This window comes from Nycticebus coucang, chromosome 3 (genome assembly GCF_027406575.1).
Source record: "Nycticebus coucang isolate mNycCou1 chromosome 3, mNycCou1.pri, whole genome shotgun sequence".
NCBI lineage: Eukaryota > Metazoa > Chordata > Mammalia > Primates > Lorisidae > Nycticebus > Nycticebus coucang.
Genome location: NC_069782.1, coordinates 10615984 through 10633367, shown reverse-complemented (window position 1 = coordinate 10633367; position 17384 = coordinate 10615984). Strand labels below are relative to the sequence as shown.

Genomic DNA, 17384 nt, shown 5'->3' with positions numbered 1-17384 from the left:
ATGGGCAGGAGAGTTTCTTTGGCGGGCTGGGCCCTAACTCAACTTCCTCTGTCCCTCTCCCCTTCCCCCACCGACCTCTCCAGTTTCAACTTACTAGTCAATCCACTTTTGTCCTTGGCGGATCCCTCCAGGTCCCGCCCACTCGTCTTGGGCCTGCCTCTCCCGCCCCGTGAAGTGAACCCTTCTCACTACGATTGGCTACGGGGGCCCGGCCCCCGGCTACGTGAACAGGCGGTGGCCCGGACGCGCAAAGCACTCCGGCGGGCGGGCGCGCTTGGGCGCGGAGGGTGAGATGTGGGCTGGTAGGGTCTGGCGTGCAGCGCTGCGCAGAGCGCCGGGCGGCTGCCGCGCGCAGTCAGCGCTGGCCCAGTTGCGAGGCATCCTGGAGGAGGAGCTGGAAGGGATCCGTGGGGCTGGCACCTGGAAAAGTGAGCGAATCATCACATCGCGTCAGGGGCCGCGCGTTCACGTGGACAGCATCTCCGGAGGTAACCCCCACCCCGGAGGTCTTTGGGCCTGGCCAGGTGTTGCAGTCCCTTCCCAGACTTGCGCTGCGGAGGTCCTGGAAGCGGCGTGGGTGGCACATAGCTACTGGTCCCTTTTCTCTCTGGGAGGCTTTATGGCTTCCCAGGAGTAAGCCTAACCTAGTAAAACCTGTTCCAAACCCATTCCGACGGAGGGAGTTGATTTGTCCTTGGGCACCTTTCTGGCTCAGACAAGGCTGGACGAGACCCAGTCTTGGGAGAGCGTGAGGAAAAGAGCCACCCAGCAGGCTCCTACCCCGCTGCCTCAAGGGAGGGTGGTAGGAAGGCAGCGGAAGAAACGCCGCGTTGCTTGAGCTGGTGCTTTGTGAAGTTTTCTCCTAATTGCTGCACGTGGACTCCTGCTAACCTCTAAACATAGGAATGACTAACTCCGTCTTACAAACGAAAAATTGAAACTCTGAGATATGAAGTGGCTTGCTCCAAATGCCCCAGCTGGCTGCAGGCAGAGCTGGGATATCAATACTGGAGCCTAACTGGCCAGAGATGCCAACTTACTGACCAAAGTCAATAGGGAGCAATGGGGGGTCCCAGGGCTGTCACAGAAATCACATGATGAATTGGCCCTGCCACATGTTTCTCCTTTCATCCTAACCAGTGGTCCCTGTCTCTCTTATTTGTGCTGAGCGCCAACTGAGTGATGGTTATCAACAGGCCTCCCAAATCTGCCTTCTGCCCAGGAAATAGACATGGAATCCTATTGTGCTCATTTGTAAAATGAAGGTCCTAGAAAATCCCTCTCCACCAGAAGTGAAGCTTGGAGCAGGCCAAACGATGGGAAATTAGGATACTTAAATCCTTATCCTGTTTTTGCCTTTGTTAGGCAATGTGAACCTTCCCCTTCTCAGTCAGCTCAGTTCACTTTGGGCTTTAGAATTCAGGGACAAGGGTCTCAGACATACCTCCACCCCCCTTTGGGATGCAGTTCTGCACTGGACAGCAAAGTAAACTGTGGAGTTCAAGTGCTGCAGCAGGCATTGGACCCAGCCCTCTTTTTTTTTTTGCAGTTTTGGCTGAGGCAGGGCTTGAACCCATCACCCCCAGTATTTGGAGCGAGTGCCCCACTCCTTGAGCCACAGGTGCCGCCCCTAGCCCTCTTTTTTTGCCAACAAGGAAACCAAGGCCCAGATGAGGGGCCAGTGGTGGTCTTTAGCAATAAGAGAAGCCTGTGAGGAAAGTCTGGGTTCTCTCTGGGGAGAATATGATTCAAAGTCAAAGTTTAAACTTTACATCCTTCAAGGTACAGCACTGGCACTCCCTCTCATGTAGCTGCAGGATATTGCCTCCTAGGGAACCCCAGCTCCCCATCCTGTCATCTATCCCAGAATGGATCATACTGTGTGGTGGTTGCCTCCTCAAGGGTTAATCTAGATTCATTTCCTATCTGGACCATTTCCCCAGAGCCTGGCCCTTCCCAGTCCCTTTTTGCCCTGCCTAAGTGCTGTGTTCATCTCCTCTTCTTCCACCTCAGGAATCCTTAACTTCTGTGCCAACAACTACCTGGGCCTGAGCAGCCACCCTGAGGTGATTCAGGCAGGTCTGCAGGCTCTGGAGGAGTATGGAGCCGGCCTTAGCTCTGTACGCTTCATCTGTGGGACCCAGGTACACAGGGCTGTTGGGGGAAGGGGCAGCTGGGCCTGCTTGCCACAGTCAGCAGGGCTGGTTTAGCCAGCTCAGCTCTTCCTAGGCCTCTGAGTCCACTGATAGCGCCAGAGGTGTCCAACAGAAAGTCTGAGTGAAGACATCTGTTTTGCTAAGAAGCCTTGGGCAAGAAGCTACTTTTTGAGCATCCATTTCCCCACCTGCAGAACAGAGTTCCTCACACCTGTCCCCACAGGAAGAGTAAAGGGAAAGGACTGAGTTGCTCTGCAGAGAGCCTTGCAGCTTGTTTTTTTTTTTTTTTTTTTTTTAAGACACAGCTCACAGCAATCTCCAGCTCTTGGGCTTAGGCGCTTCTCTTGCCTCAGCCTCCCGAGTAGCTGGGACTACAGGCGCCCACCACAACGCCTGGCTATTTTTTTGTTGCAGTTTGGCCGGCGCCGGGTTTGAACCCGCCACCCTCAGTATATGGGGCCGGCACCCTACTCACTGAGCCACAGGTGCCGCCCGAGCCTTGTAGCTTTTGAATGAGCTAGGTTTCCAGCTCTGTTCTGTTGCTGTGAGCAAGTGTCTTAACCTCTCTCTGTCTCAATTCCTTGGTAAAATGGGGATAATGGTACTTCATAGGATTATTATAAATTAAAGAGTTAATACATGTGAAAAGACTTAGAACATTGCCTGGTGCATAGTAGCACTCAATAAATACTATTATTTTGTAAATGTTATAAACTTATCTGAAGATGAAACTTACATAGTGCTTACTGTGTGCCAGGTACTCTTTTTAAAAACATTATAAGTGGCTCAGTGCCTGTGGCTCAAGTGGCTAAGGCACCAGCCACATATACCTAAGCTGGCCGGTTCGAATTCAGCCCAGGCCCACCAAACAACAATGACAGCTGCAACCAAAAAAATAGCCAGGTGTTGTGGCAGGTGCCTGTAGTCCCAGCTACTTGGGAGGCAGAGGCGAGAGAATCATTTGAGCCCAGGAGTTTGAGGTTGCTATGAGCTGTGATGTCACGGCACTCTACCCAGGGTGACAGCTTGAGGCTCTGCCTCAAAAAAAAAAAAAAAAAAAAAAATTATAAGTATTAACTCATTAATCCTTATAAAAATCTTGACAAGTGTTATTCTTATCCCTGTTGTAGAGATAAGGCCACTGAGGCCCAGAGAGGGTAAGTGACTTGTCTAAAGACACACAGCTTCAGGGTGGCGCCTGTGGCTCAAGGAGTAGGGCGCCGGTCCCATATGCTGGAGGTGGCGGGTTCAAACCCAGCCCCGGCCAAAAAACCAAAAAAAAAAAAAAAAATTGGAAGACACACAGCTTGTCATGGTGAGGTTTGAACACAGTAGCTTGGCTCAAGACTCCATGCTTCTGAATACTTGTGCTCATTATTACCTGTCCTCTCGGAAAAGTGAGGGTAGAGGCAAAACTCTTGACTCCCATCCAGGAATGTTACAGCAAAAACATCACCTAGACCAGATAGCTTTCAGTCTAAGAATTAGAAGCCCAGGTGACCCCAAAGTTACCTATATAGTCCTTTCTTTTTTTTCTTAATATTTTTTTAATTACCTTTTTTTTAAATTCTGCTTACATAACTCTTCACTATTAGGCAACCAAAAAAACACTCAGCTTGATATTAGAAAGATACATCTTCCATTCCCATCAGCACCTATAATTCCAGTAGATGTCCATTACAAAATGAAGATCTGCCCCAGGGGGGAAATCTAGCAGGTCCCTATGGCCTCAGTGGGAGCCATCTTCAGATTCCTGTTGGCTGTGGGGTAATCCTTCTCGTTCAGAAAGACAGGAGAGGCTGAGGCTGCAGGCCTGGATTGCGTCTATTTGTGGCCCCACAGGCATTAATACCTGGAGAGGCTACCTCCTCATTCACAAGCACTCTCACTTTGTTCAGAGCATCCACAAGAATCTAGAAGCAAAAATAGCCCACTTCCACCAGCGGGAGGATTCCATCCTCTACCCCAGCTGTTTCGATGCCAACACTGGCCTCTTTGAGGTACCTGGAGGCTGTGGGTGGGAGTTGGTGGGGCCTACCAGGCTGTTGAGGGTTTGAAGGTGGTCAGTCAGGAGAACCTTACAGGATGGCCAGTGCCTAGAGCCCATTTCTCTTTTTTTTTTTTTTTTTTTTTGTAGAGACAGAGTCTTACTTTATGGCCCTTGGTAGAGTGCCATGGCCTCACACAGCTCACAGCAACCTCAACTCCTGGGCTTAAGCGATTCTCTTGCCTCAGCCTCCCGAGCAGCTGGGACTACAGGCGCCCGCCACAACGCCCGGCTGTTTTTTGGTTGCAGTTTGGCCGGGGCCGGGTTTGAACCCGCCACCCTCGGTATATGGGGCCGGCGCCTTACCGACTGAGCCACAGGTGCCGCCCTAGAGCCCATTTCTTAAGGAGGGCAAGGTTAGGTACTCTAGGAGGAGGAATCTTAGGGCTTGTAAGAAGCCTAACTTCCAAGGACAAACATGGTGGCTCATGCCTGTAATCCTAGCACCCTGGGAGGCTGAGACAGGTGGATTGCCTGAGCTCTGGAGATCAAGACCAGCCTGAGAAAGAGTGAGACACTGTCTTTAAAAATAGCTGGCACTGTGGTGGGTGCCTATGGTCCCAGCTACTTGGGAAACTGAGACAAGAAGATCACTTGAGCCCAAGAGACTGAGGTTGTGAGCTGTGATGCCACGGCAGTCTACCAAGGGCAATAAAATAAGTCTGTCTCAAAAAAAGCCCAATTTCCAGAGCACTGGAGGTAACCTACATCAGCTGTAAGGCTGGGAGTGACAGGGGTCTGCTCCTCACCAGAAATGTTCTTATCTGCTCTCACTAGAGCAGGGCTCTGGTCCAACCCAGTATTGGGGAAATGAAGACCCAAATCAAGGCAGAGGATATCTTGTTTCCCTGCCCAGAGAAATGCCCTGGCTGGTCCTGAAATTTTGACTTAGGGAGAGTCATGGGAGAGAACGAATCCCAAAGTAGTTGGATGATGGCTGTATCCTAACTGTCCCACCTCAGGCCCTGCTGACCCCTGAGGATGCAGTCCTGTCAGACGAGCTGAACCATGCCTCCATCATCGATGGCATCCGTCTCTGCAAGGCTCACAAGTACCGCTATTGCCACCTGGACATGGCTGACCTAGAAGCCAAGCTTAAGGAGGCCCAGGTGGGCCAAGGCTTGGGAGTCCCAGGGCAAGCTCTGGGCTTATTGTCAGTCTTCCCCTGGTGAAAGAAGTGAAGCTTGGAGAGGCTACCTCCTCACAGTCTCAAAGTTTGAAACACCCAAGATTTGACCCTGATCCTTCAGACCTCAAGCCATATTCCTTTGCACCATGCTGCCTTGAGTTTTAGCAAGCACCTTCTATGTGGCAGGCCCCTGCTAGGCCGGAAGCTGGGGTGAGCCTAGGGATAAGACCTTCCTTATACAGGACAGCAAGACCTGAGACAATTCTCAAATTGCCCATGCCTGAGTGTGGGAATGGTCAGGCTGAGAAAGGCACTGGTGAAAGAGGAGATGTTCCAACCCAAGATTAGGGTGCCTGAGTGCCCACCTCTGTGCTGGTCACTGGGCAGGATCTGCTCTCAGTGCCCCAGGGAGCACAAGGGATAGGTAGTTTGGCCTGACTCAGGACACTGCCCACCATCTGCTCATGTCTACCCTATAGAAGCATCGGTTGCGGCTGGTGACGACCGATGGGGCCTTTTCCATGGATGGTGACATCGCACCCCTGCAGGAGATCTGCCACCTCGCCTCTCGATATGGTGCCCTGGTCTTTGTGGACGAATGCCACGCCACTGGCTTCTTGGGGCCTACGGGACGGTGAGAGCATGTGGCACCTGGAGCCGCCTGGGGTAGGGCTTCTGAGGGTGGGTGGGAAACTGAGAGGCCAGCCCCCAGCCTGACCTATAACCCTCAGGCACTAAGGGGGTCAGTGGCAGCAGTGGCAGTTTCCCTTGCAGGGGCACGGATGAGCTCCTGGGTGTGATGGACCAGGTCACCATCATCAACTCCACCCTGGGGAAAGCACTAGGTGGAGCAGCAGGTGCCTGCAGGGTCGTGTCTGTGGGATCCCCTTACCTGTATATACAGGACCCTGGAGAGGTCATGGGGGTGTGGGGAAGGACTTGAGCAAGGCTCCTGATCCCTGACCCACCCTTCCCACCACTACCCCTCTTCTTGTTCAGGGGGCTATACGACAGGGCCTGGACCTCTGATATCCCTGTTACGACAGCGCTCCCGGCCGTACCTCTTCTCCAACAGCCTGCCACCTGCTGTTGTTGGCTGTGCCTCCAAGGCCCTGGACCTACTCATGGAAAGCAATACCATCGTCCAGTCTATGGCTGCCAAGACTCAGCGGTATAGCTCACAGCTGGGGTGGGGGACACTAAGGGGCTGCCCTGTGTGCCTGCACAGGCCCATAGATGCTCCGTGCCCACAGGGTCTGCCTCTACTTGCTCACTTCCCTCTTTGTCTCCACCTGCCTCCTCCTGCTAGCTCTTGTGTCTCCCTCTTGTCCATCCTATCTTTTTGCCTCCTTTTGTTCTGCCTGGCTCTCACCTGGCTCTTAGGGTCTGTAACTTTATCTTTGTTGTTCCCTTTTGCAGACTTGGGTATAGATCTTGGCCTTGTGCCCATGAAGTGTGGGTGTGAATGCTCCATGGCCCTCTAGTATCAGTGACACCCAGCTTGTGCCCACAGGTTCCGCAGTAAGATGGAGGCTGCTGGTTTCACCATCTCAGGAGCCAGTCACCCCATCTGCCCTGTGATGCTGGGCGATGCCCGGCTGGCCTCTTGCATGGCAGATGACATGCTAAAGAGAGGTAAGGGCATTGGGATGAGAGAACTTGGAGTAGGTCCTAAGAGAAAAGAGAAGGAGTCCTCTTGACTGTGACTGTTCCCCCTCACACTCCATACCTATCTTAGACCTGCTGTCCAAGCTCAAAAATCCCAGCCTCTGAGGCAGGTCCAAATGTGAGATTGTGGGCACCTCCCCTGCCCTCTGTGTGGCTCAGGAAAGTAGAAGCTATTTGTCATGTCCCCAAAAGCCTATCTGGCATGCTCTCTTGCTTTCTACCCTCCCAGGCATCTTTGTCATCGGATTCAGCTACCCAGTGGTCCCCAAAGGCAAGGCCCGGATCCGGGTACAGATCTCAGCGGTACACAGCGAAGAAGATATTGACCGCTGCGTGGAAGCATTCGTGGAAGTGGGGAGGCTGCATGGGGCACTGCCCTGAGCGCTGGGTAGAGACAAACAGCTCCAAGGTCCACCTACTGTCAGAGGCTCTGAGTCCTAAGCCAGAGTCCCTGGTCCTGGCTGAGATGAGGCCTATGCTTGTGGCTATGAGTATATGAAACAAATATGAAAATTGGCCATTACACTTTGGTCTGTGGTTTTTTTGGATTATTATTTATTTTTTTTTCTTGAGACAGGGTCTCACTCTCGCTCTGGGTAGAGTGCCATAGCTTCATAGCTCACAGCAACCTCAAATTCGAGCTATCCTCTTGCCTCAGCCTCCTGAGTACCTGGGACTACAGGTACCCACCACAACACCCGGCCAGTTTTTCTTTTTCTTTTCTTTTTTTTCTTCTTCTTCTTCTTTTTTTTTTGTAGAGATGGGGTCTCACTCTTGCTCAGGCTGGTCTCGAACTCCTGAGTTTGAACAATTAGCCTGTCTCAGCCTCACAGAGTGCTAGGATTACAGGCATGAGCCACTGTGCCTGGTCTGTTTTATTCTCTCTGAGCAGGCCCAGTCCTGTTAAAGAATCAGGCAGAAGCTCAAGCTCTGGGGGCGGGCTCCTGAGGACTGTACCTATCAGAGCTGACCTCCCTCAATATGAAAAGGGATGCAGAAATCCGGGAGTTGGCAGGGACCGCAGTCTGGTTAAGTTGGATTCTGTGTTGCTGTGGAGAACAGCTAAGAACCAACCTTCAGGCCCTTTCTCCTGCCACCCAGCCACTACTCTGCAGCCCCCAGGTCTAGTTTTGGTGAACATCACCACCTCTGCCCTCCTGCACCTAGCTGGAGCAGGTGCTCAAACCTAGGTTGGGCAGGAGAGGCAGAGGATTCAGGATCCAAAGGAAAAAAATGTGGATCACCACTAAGAAGGCTCTAACAGGGTGGCGCCTGTGGCTCAACGGGTAGGGCGCCGGTCCCATATGCCGGAGGTGGCGGGTTCGAGCCCAGCCCCGGCCAAAAATAAAAAAAAAAAAAAAAAAAAAAGAAGGCTCTAACAGTCGAACCCTGTGTTCCAGCCCACTTTTGCCCTGCCTGACTCTGACACAGGGCACCCCTAGTCCTGTGTGTCAATCCCCAACCCCCGACCCCACTCCCACATTGAGATCATGGGTCCTTCTGTCTCGCTCGCTCCAAGGCTGGGGCCTGGAGCGCAGCCGCCAGGGGGCGCAGCTAGCTCAGGTTCCCCGCTCAGCTGCCACCGCTGACTCCCCCGCCCCGCCCCGCCCCCAGGCCTTGGACGGCGGTTGCCTGGGCAGCCCCGCTGGCAAGACTGCAAGGGATGATTTGCTGCCGCCACGACCCAATTTTCCTGGTCCCCCCATTATGGTTTGCTGCTCCCTTGTTGGAAGTGTCAACCCCCACACAGTCGCTGTCCTGGTCCTACAAGCACAGTGTGAGGAGTGGGGTATCTCCACCAGCCTCCATGCTCAGCCTTCTGGGCCTGGTGCGAGTGGGGTGGGGAGTGTGTTCTGAGTCACCGCAGTTCCAGCTTCAGCGTGGTGTAGCCTTGGGAAGTCTGTAGTTTGCTTGGGGCATTGAGGATGAAAAGGCTCTGTACCGTTAAGGACAGGAAAACAGACCTACATCTCTAACATCCTCCTGCAAGCCTCCAGCCTGCCCCCTCGCCCAGACATCTGGATAGGGACGTATAGGCGAGCTGGGGCTCAGTCCTACAGACTCGAAGCTGGAATTCTGGGAATTCTAGCCTGAGCCTTGGGTCCCGGTGCTGATGAGACGTGGAGTGAGAGATGTGGCCTGGCTGGGGACAGCTGTGGCCACGTCAGCGGCAGGAACGTGCAAGCCACTGCCGAATAGGGCACAACCTTAGGGGGTATGTACGGCCTGGCGGCACCCAGGACTCAACCCAGCAGTGCTGAGCTACCAGCTTGATGTAAGGTCTGCGCAGGCCGGCAGGTTATGCCCGGTGGCCAGGAGCCGGCACGGTCGCAGTTGGTGTGGCGTATCCAGCAGGGACAGACCACACGGTCCAAGCTAGAGTGAAGTGGCACAAGGCGAGGCTCACAACAAGCGGCAGAGATCGCGCGCTGGATCCTGCGGTAGCTTATGGTGCCGCTGCTGGCATTGCGTACCCCGGCGGGCAGAGGCAGCGCTGCGACCTTCAGGGTCCAGGCACGGGGTAGCTCTCTGTGCTGTTGCCACCTCGCGGACAGCTGTGGCTCAAAGGGGTAGGGCACTGGCCCCATATACCGGAGGTGGTGGGTTCAAACCCAGCCCCAGCCAAAAACTGAAAAAAAAAAAAAAAAAAAAAAAGAGACAGAGTCTCACTTTGTCACCCTCAGTAGAGTACTGTGCCAGCATAGCTCACAGCAACCTCCAGCTCTTGGGCTTAGGTAATTCTCTTGCCTCAGCCTCTTCAGTAGCTGGAACTACAGGCGTCTGCCACAACACCCAGCTATTTTTTTTGTTGTTGCAGTTTGGCCAGGGCTGGGTTTGAACCCGCCACCCTCAGTATATGGGGCCTGTGTCCTATTCACCGCGCCATTCTTAAATTCAATTCTGATGGTTCTGAATGTAGGTATGGAGCGTCTAGATCAGATTCCTAATAGTTTCGATTCTATGATCTGCTTCTAAAAATTCAAGAATTCTCTGCACCTGGGGCAGGTTTAGAGAAACACCTCCAATCCCTGCTGACAGTCCCCAGGGGCCTTCAGGGAGCTCATTCTCAAAGGGATCTCTTTCCCAGCTCCTTGGCCTTGAATGCAAGTCCTGGCTCCATCAGTACTCCCACCACATTTTCTCTCCCTTTTCACAGGCTTCCTCTTGAGATGCTACCCTACCCCCAGTTTCTAAAAAAGACAACACTCAGTCCCTGCCACCTCTTCTCTCCCTCCCTTAACTCATCACAGACTGCCTTTTGCCTTCACTAGACTTGCTCAGTTTATCAACAGTCTTCATGTTGGTAAATCCAGCGCACCTCACTTGCCAGGTGCTAACTTCCCTAACCCTCTGGAAATATCTGGCCATGTGGCCCATTCTTCCTCAGAGGTGTTCCAAGGAGAGCCTCACGACTGAATCATACACACACACACACTCATTCACCAGAACCTATTAGCCAAGAGATTATTGTCTGGACAAGAGGCTCCTAGCAGGTCACTTATCAAATCTCTCCCCCTCCATCCATCTTCTTCATCCCAGATCGTAACAAACTTGTGCAGGTCACCTCCCTGCTCTACCACTTTCCCTAACTCCCTGCTGTCCTCAACCTGAAGCCAGACTCTTTTAGCAGGTACATCTGGTCCCCAGCTGGACGAAACCCCCAGAAAGAACTTAAGGAAGGAAATGGTCGGCTGGGGACTTGCAGGGGCTGAGGGAAGGGTCCTACCTAAAGTGTGTAGAAATGGGACTCATATTCTGCTTTCCCGGCCTAAGAAACCCCATTCAAGACTAGGAATCCTCTGTTTTTTAATTTATTTGTTTTATTTATTTATTTGAGTGCTATGGTATCATAGCTCGCAGCAACCTCAAACTCTTGGGCTTAAGCGAGCCTCTTTCCTCAGTCTCCCAAGTAGCTGGGACTGCAGGCGCCCACCACAATGCCTGGCTATTTTTAGAGGCGAGGTTTTTTGTTGTTGTTGTTGAGACAGGGTCCCACCCTATGCCCCTGAGCAGAGTGCAGTGGGCGTGGTAGCTCACCACAACCTCAGACTCCGGGCACCCCGCTGCCTCAGCCTCCGGAAGCCACTGGGATTACAGGAGCTTCGCCGTGGCGCCCGGCTGGGTTTTTCCATTTTTTTCATGAGTCGGGGTCTCACTGTCGCTCAGGCGAGTCACGAACTCCTGAGCTCAAGCGATTCTCCCTCCTCAGCCTCCCACAGTGCTGGGATTACAGGCGTGAGCCACAGCGCCCGGCTAGAAGCGAGGTCTTGTTCTGGCTCAGGCTGGTCTTGAACCGTGAACTCAGGCAATCCACCTTCCTCCGCCTCCCAAGTGCTAGGATTACAGATGTGAGCCACCACTCCTGGCCTAGGAATCCTTTTTAAGCTTGGATTAGAGCCCTGCTTGGAGCAGGGAGAAAAAGGATAGGGGTGGAGTCACCAGACAGGATCACAGGAGGTGGGAGTGCCAGAAGTGGGCTGGGCTCTGGTCACAGAGGGGTTAACTACAAAGCGACTCTAAGAGAGCTAGATCAATGGGTTACTCACTGCAGAAAGAGAGAAGCAGCAGCAACGCAGAGAGAAAAGAGCCAGGCAGAAGAGCATGCCACCCCAGGGAAATCAGGGACTGAGGAGGAGGTGGCCAGTGGCTACTCCAGAGGGAGTGCCCAACTCCAGCTCAGCAGAGGGGGCCAGAGGAGAGGAACTGCCTTCAATGTAAAGAGGGAGAAGTAGGAACCAGACCTGTACCTGCACGGAGGCACCGAGGGGCAGCCACTGAGCTGGGAGGCAGCCCCAGCCTGGCTGATCCACCCAGGATCAAGCAGGGCCCAGTGCTCAGGGTTGAGGTGAGTGTTGCCCCTCCTGGGCTTTGGGGACCGACCTGCTGCATGCTGAGCAGAGGCAGATACTGCCTTTTACCCTCCTCCCTGCCTGGGCTTCCAACCCCCAATTTGTCCCATCACCCCAGTGATCCCAGACATGCAAGGGGATCCACAGGTAGTACCCAACATGGGCTGTGGGGTGGGGCAGGGGTAAAAATGGCTACCATGTGCACAAATGCACACACGCGCCCACATACACACAGGCTGTCAGAGGCACCACCTGTTAACAGGGTTTCGGATGAGTACTCTAGGCTAGGAGTCAGGAGTCTAGGACAACAGCCCTAGATCTGCCATTCAAAGTGTGATACTACCTTCCCATGTACCCTTTCTGGGCCTCAATTTCCCCATGTGCAAAAAAGTATATGATCTCCCCAGCTTTGCCACTGTGGTGATCTTACCAGACTGGATTTTCCAGTGACTCAGAAATATCATCCATGTTTTGCTGAGGCTACTTCTGGTAGCCAGAGAAAATCCTGAACCCATGTTCAAGGGTCTGCCATGAGCTTCAAATCCCCATTAAAAGTAAGGAAAACAGGCTGGGCACAGTGGTTCACACCTGTAATCCCAGTTCACAGGTTCCCTAAAAATAGCCAGGCATTGTGGCAGGCGCCTGTAGTCCCAGCTACTTGGGACGCGGAGGCAAGATAATCGCATAAACCCAGGAGTTGGAGGTTATTGTGAGCTATGACGACACAGCACTCTACCAAGGGTGACAAGTGAGACTCTGTCTCAAAAAGAAAGGAAAATATACCAGCTCCTGGGGTTGGAGCTCCCCCTCCTCCATCTGTCATGCCTTCACCCTACTCCTGCCTCATGGGGTGAAGGTCTCCCCCAACTCCCTAAGCAGGCTTCCATGCCCTGGATGAGAGGAGTGTTCCCTAGGAAATACACCCTCCATACCATCATGACTGTGCCAGGGGCTTGCTCACATGATGCATCCCAGTGATGACTTTTGGCTCTGCTCTCCCCTCCCCCACCTCCCTTGATCTTCCAGCTCAGGACACCGGGCCAGACCCAGGCTGGGAGAGCTTGTCCCTTGGGTCAAATGACCAGAGCTGGGGACTCTGGCCTGAAGACTCCAGCTTCTCTTCTCCAGGTTTCCATCAGATGGGGAGATGGCTGATGCCCAGAACATCTCGCTGGACAGCCCAGGGAGTGTGGGAGCTGTGGCAGTGCCTGTGGTCTTTGCCCTAATCTTCCTGCTGGGCACAGTGGGTAATGGGCTGGTGCTGGCCGTGTTGCTGCAGCCTGGCTCCAGTGCCTGGCAGGAGCCGGGCAGCACCACAGATCTGTTCATCCTTAACCTGGCTGTGGCTGACCTCTGCTTCATCCTGTGCTGCGTGCCCTTCCAGGCCACCATCTACACACTAGACGCCTGGCTTTTTGGGGCCCTCATCTGTAAGGCTGTGCACCTGCTCATCTACCTCACCATGTACGCCAGCAGCTTCACTCTGGCTGCTGTCTCAGTGGACAGGTGCGCTGTGCCTAGGGCCTATCTGGGGAGGGACGGCCTGAACAGATTCTCATTGGGCTAAGGAAGGAGAGAAAAGGGGACCAAAAAGGGAGGAGAGAGGGAGGAAAGGAAAGCTCTGGCTGCCTGCAAGCTCTCTGGGCTCCTGCAAAGCGTGCCTGTGGGGACTGTCCTGCCTTGCCCCCACCTGTGTTGAGTTTCCAGAGGACATCCATCTCAAATGTCAGCACAGGGCCTTGCACATAGTAGGCGCTCTGTAAGCATGACATGAATGGCCAAAGAAACTACAAATGTATTCATCAGATATTTTATAACCGCCCACACCTGGCCCAGGTTATGCATAGGTCTGCTTCCATGGCATGAAATTTGGGGTCAATTCTAAGCTCACTCCCTAGCTGATGACCTTGGGTAAGTCATTTCCCTCTGGGCCTCATTTCACTCCTATGAAAAGTAATTCTACAACACCTAACAGCGATTCAGCCCTAGCTGGGTGCCAGGAACTGATTTAAGCACCTTGCATGTTCACATCCTTAATGCTCACAACCCACCCCATTGTTCAGAGGCGGGAACCCAGGCCCACTCGTGCCACAAGTCCACAGGTCCCCAGCTTTGGGAGTGGACAGGGGCTCCTGCGGGTGCGTGCTCGCCGGCCACGCTGATCCGGCGCTCGCCCGCAGGTACCTGGCCGTGCGGCACCCGCTGCGCTCGCGCGCCCTGCGCACACCGCGCAACGCCCGCGCTGCAGTGGGTCTCGTGTGGCTGCTGGCGGCGCTCTTCTCGGCGCCCTACCTCAGCTACTACGGCACAGTGCGCTACGGCGCACTCGAGCTCTGCGTGCCCGCTTGGGAGGACGCGCGCCGGCGCGCCCTGGACGTGGCCACCTTCGCCGTCGGCTACCTGTTGCCTGTGGCCGTGGTGAGCCTGGCCTACGGGCGCACGCTGTGCTTCCTGTGGGCCGCCGTGGTCCCTGCGGGCGCGGCGGCAGCCGAGGCGCGACGACGCGCCACGGGCCGCGCGGGTCGCGCCATGCTGGCGGTGGCGGCGCTCTACGCCCTTTGCTGGGGTCCGCACCACGCGCTCATCCTCTGCTTCTGGTACGGCCGCTTCGCCTTCAGCCCCGTCACCTACGCCTGCCGCCTCGCCTCGCACTGCCTCGCCTACGCCAACTCCTGTCTCAACCCGCTTGTCTATGCGCTCGCCTCGCGCCACTTCCGCGCGCGCTTCCGCCGCCTGTGGCCTTGCGGCGGTCGCCGCCGCCGACACCGCGCCCGCTGCCCTCCGGCAGCTCGCCGCGCCCTGCGGCGGGTGGGTCCCGCCTCCTCCAGCCTAGCCGGCTGCCCCGGGGACGCCCGGCCTCGCGGAAGGCTGCAGGCTAGCGGCGGCTGGGGCGGGGACCCCAGAGAGGAGCCTGCCGGTGGCAGAGAAGCTGGACGAGCGCTGCTTGCCCGAGGACCCGAATAAACCTTGCCTGCCTGGACTCGGCTGGTGTCTGTCCCGTCTGTTTGTTCGCTTTCCCCGAAGCCGGGATGCCATTGGGCTAGGGGATGGGACCAAGGCCAGGAAGGCTCAGAGAGTGGAGAGACTTGTGTAAGCAGCTGTGCTGCAGCCCAGAGGACATCCTGCGTGGTGAAAATGGGGCAGTACAGCCCCTCAGCAGGGCAGCCCCCAGATACCGTCAATAGCCATTCTGGCAGGAGGGCAGTCCCTCTGCACACCTCCTACAGGGTCAGTACCTTCCAGGGGTCCTCAAACTTTTTAAACAGGGGCCAGTTCACTGTCCCTCAGACCATTGGAGGGCCGGACTATAGTTAAAAAAAAACTAAACTATGAACAGATTTCTATGCACACTGCACATATCTTATTTTGAAGTGAAAAAACAAAACGGGAACAAATACAATCACACCACCGCATGTGGTCCGTGGGCTGCAGTTTGAGGACCCCTGTCACCTGCTTCCTCCACCACCTGTTTCCACGCTCATTCTTGGTTCCAAGCCTTGTCCTAGTTAATTTAACATTAGCAGCTGGGCGGCGCCTGTGGCTTAAAGAGGTGGGGCGCAGGCCCCATATGCCGGAGGTGGCAGGTTCAAACCCAACCCCGGCCAAAAAAAAAAAAAACTGCGGAAAAAAAAAATTAGCAGCTAATATATAGCAGGTATTTTTTTTTTTAGCACATTTATTGAGCATATGTTTCACAGGTGCCATGTTTTTTAATTATCAAACAGCTTTGCAGGGTAGGTATTATTAGCATCATTTTACAAATGTAGGAATCAAGGTTTAGAGATTTGCCCAAAGTCACAGGCTAGAGTTTGGCATAGGTTGGACTCGAACCCATGGCCATCTTTTTCTTTCCCAATCCACTGTCCCTTAGAAGCTGTCTAACATTTTGTACTCAATGGTCTTCCTTCTCTACCTCTGGGGTATCTTCTCTGAGTTTCCATGGTTTCCACAGTTTTTCTTGGGTATTCCTGATTCTTTTTTCCAAAACTGCTCCCCACATCTGCCCAGATGCCCTGGAAACCTCAGAGAGTCCTAGTCCCTTTCCTTAAGAGACTTCTGTTCTGGGCGGCACCTGTGGCTCAGTCGGTAAGGCGACGGCCCCATATACCAAGGGTGGCGGGTTCAAACCCGGCCCGGGCTGAACTGCAACCAAAAAATAGCTGGGCGTTGTGGCGGGTGCCTGTAGTCCCGGCTACTCGGGAGGCTGAGGCAAGAGAATCGCTTAAGCCCAGGAGGTGGAGGTTGCTGTGAGCTGTGTGATGCCATGGCACTCTACCAAGGGCCATAAAGTGAGACTCTGTCTCTACAAAAAAAAAAAAAGACTTCTGTTCTGGTAGTCAGGCCAGCAGTTCCAGATGGGCTCCCCTGGCTATAAAGTCCTGGGTCCATCCCCCAGTCTAAACGCCTTGCATTATTCCTTCAGCCCACTTGATGCCCTTAGCTCAGGAGAGTCACTGAGCCACACATGGCCTCTAGCTGGCCTTCCAGTGGCCCCTTCCCTATGCCTGCACACAGCTAGGGAAGTCTGTGGCTGTAAAAATTCACTAATTAACCAATAAATCAGTCGTGATAGTTTCCAAGGCACACACCTTCCTCCCTCCCTCCCCACATGCCAATAATGTTTATTAGTTTCTGGGCTGAGGCCTGAATCCCTGCGGCCTCCACATCTCGTTGGCATACCCTTGGCTGCCAAGGCTCCCTCACAGGAGGCAGCTGCTGAGTCCCTATGACTCAGTCTGTCACCTGACACAGACCAGAGATCAAAGTGGCAGCAGGAGGCTGAGACCCAGGTTGGGGAACATCTGCTTCAAGGACACAGCACAGGCCAGAACCTCAGCCTCCCTGCACCTGAGGAGTGCGCTTTCTCCTCTGTCTGCAGAGGTTCTTGTGGCTGAATCAGACCACAGCAGAGGGGCGTTTCCTGGAGGGAGGAGTGTGATGATGTGTTCTCCATCGTGTCAGTGTGGCTGTCAGTTACACCTCCTCTGTGCCTCACACTAACCTGGCAGGCAAAGAATACTAACTCCATCTCCAGAGGAGAAAGCTGGAGCTCCGGAGGTGGGGTAACTTGGCCAGTGTCAGGTAGCAAATTAGTGTCTGACCAACTTCACTGCACGAAAAGTAGTGAATGTCCGAAAGTAGAAGTAGGAAACAAGATTTCTCAGGGTTGCCTTAGGCTATGGTCAGTCCAGCCACCCCACTGGGCTGCTGCACCTCCACTGTGGGCAAAGACAGGTGACCCTGACTCAGAACAGCCTCCATCTAGGATGGGCAGGGGACAGTGTCACCCAGCCAGGGAGTAGCAGAACAGAGTTTGAACCTGCCTAAAACCCCAGGCCTAGGGGAAGGGGTCGATCAGTGGAACTCTCCACTGTGGTCTGGGTTTTGGGAGCTCTGCTCAGCAGGTGGAGGGGTAGTTGTCCAGCCAGGCCCCTGGCTGCAGCTCTGAGGCCTCGTGCTTCTGAAGCAGATCTCTGACCAATTGGAGCTAAAGAGGCCCAGATGCTCTGACTAATGGAGGACAGTCCAGGCTG

General features: G+C 54.2%; 2 protein-coding genes across 3 annotated transcripts; both read left to right on the top strand.

Moving 5' to 3' along the window:
* Nucleotides 1-242: 242 nt before the first annotated feature.
* Nucleotides 243-7525, top strand: GCAT (glycine C-acetyltransferase). Of its 2 annotated transcripts, XM_053584017.1 has the most exons (9): nucleotides 243-488; nucleotides 2014-2144; nucleotides 4055-4156; nucleotides 5166-5312; nucleotides 5812-5966; nucleotides 6107-6189; nucleotides 6332-6503; nucleotides 6846-6967; nucleotides 7230-7525. In XM_053584017.1, the coding sequence occupies exons 1-9, from the start codon at nucleotides 293-295 to the stop codon at nucleotides 7379-7381; spliced, it is 1260 nt and encodes a 419-aa protein (XP_053439992.1). In that variant the 5' UTR covers nucleotides 243-292; the 3' UTR covers nucleotides 7382-7525. The 2 variants fall into 2 exon arrangements, with proteins under 2 accessions (XP_053439992.1, XP_053439993.1); XM_053584018.1 differs by lacking the exon at nucleotides 4055-4156 and having other exon boundaries at nucleotides 248-488.
* A 4050-nt stretch (nucleotides 7526-11575) lies between these two features.
* GALR3 (galanin receptor 3) lies at nucleotides 11576-14814 on the top strand. The gene is made up of 3 exons (XM_053583346.1): nucleotides 11576-11846; nucleotides 12979-13356; nucleotides 14031-14814. The coding sequence occupies exons 2-3, from the start codon at nucleotides 12998-13000 to the stop codon at nucleotides 14812-14814; spliced, it is 1143 nt and encodes a 380-aa protein (XP_053439321.1). The 5' UTR covers nucleotides 11576-11846; nucleotides 12979-12997.
* The last annotated feature ends 2570 nt before the right edge of the window (nucleotides 14815-17384 follow it).

What these genes read in the sequence shown, in the direction of transcription:
- GCAT (XM_053584017.1), top strand. Translation starts at nt 293, where the DNA reads ATGTGGGCTGGTAGGGTCTGGCGTGCAGCGCTGCGCAGAGCGCCGGGC. An exon ending in GCTTCATCTGTGGGACCCAG is followed by an intron (nt 2,145 to 4,054) that starts GTACACAGGGCT and finishes CACTTTGTTCAG; the next exon opens with AGCATCCACAAGAATCTAGA. An exon ending in CCAACACTGGCCTCTTTGAG is followed by an intron (nt 4,157 to 5,165) that starts GTACCTGGAGGC and finishes GTCCCACCTCAG; the next exon opens with GCCCTGCTGACCCCTGAGGA.
- GALR3 (XM_053583346.1), top strand. Translation starts at nt 12,998, where the DNA reads ATGGCTGATGCCCAGAACATCTCGCTGGACAGCCCAGGGAGTGTGGGA. An exon ending in GCTGCTGTCTCAGTGGACAG is followed by an intron (nt 13,357 to 14,030) that starts GTGCGCTGTGCC and finishes GCTCGCCCGCAG; the next exon opens with GTACCTGGCCGTGCGGCACC.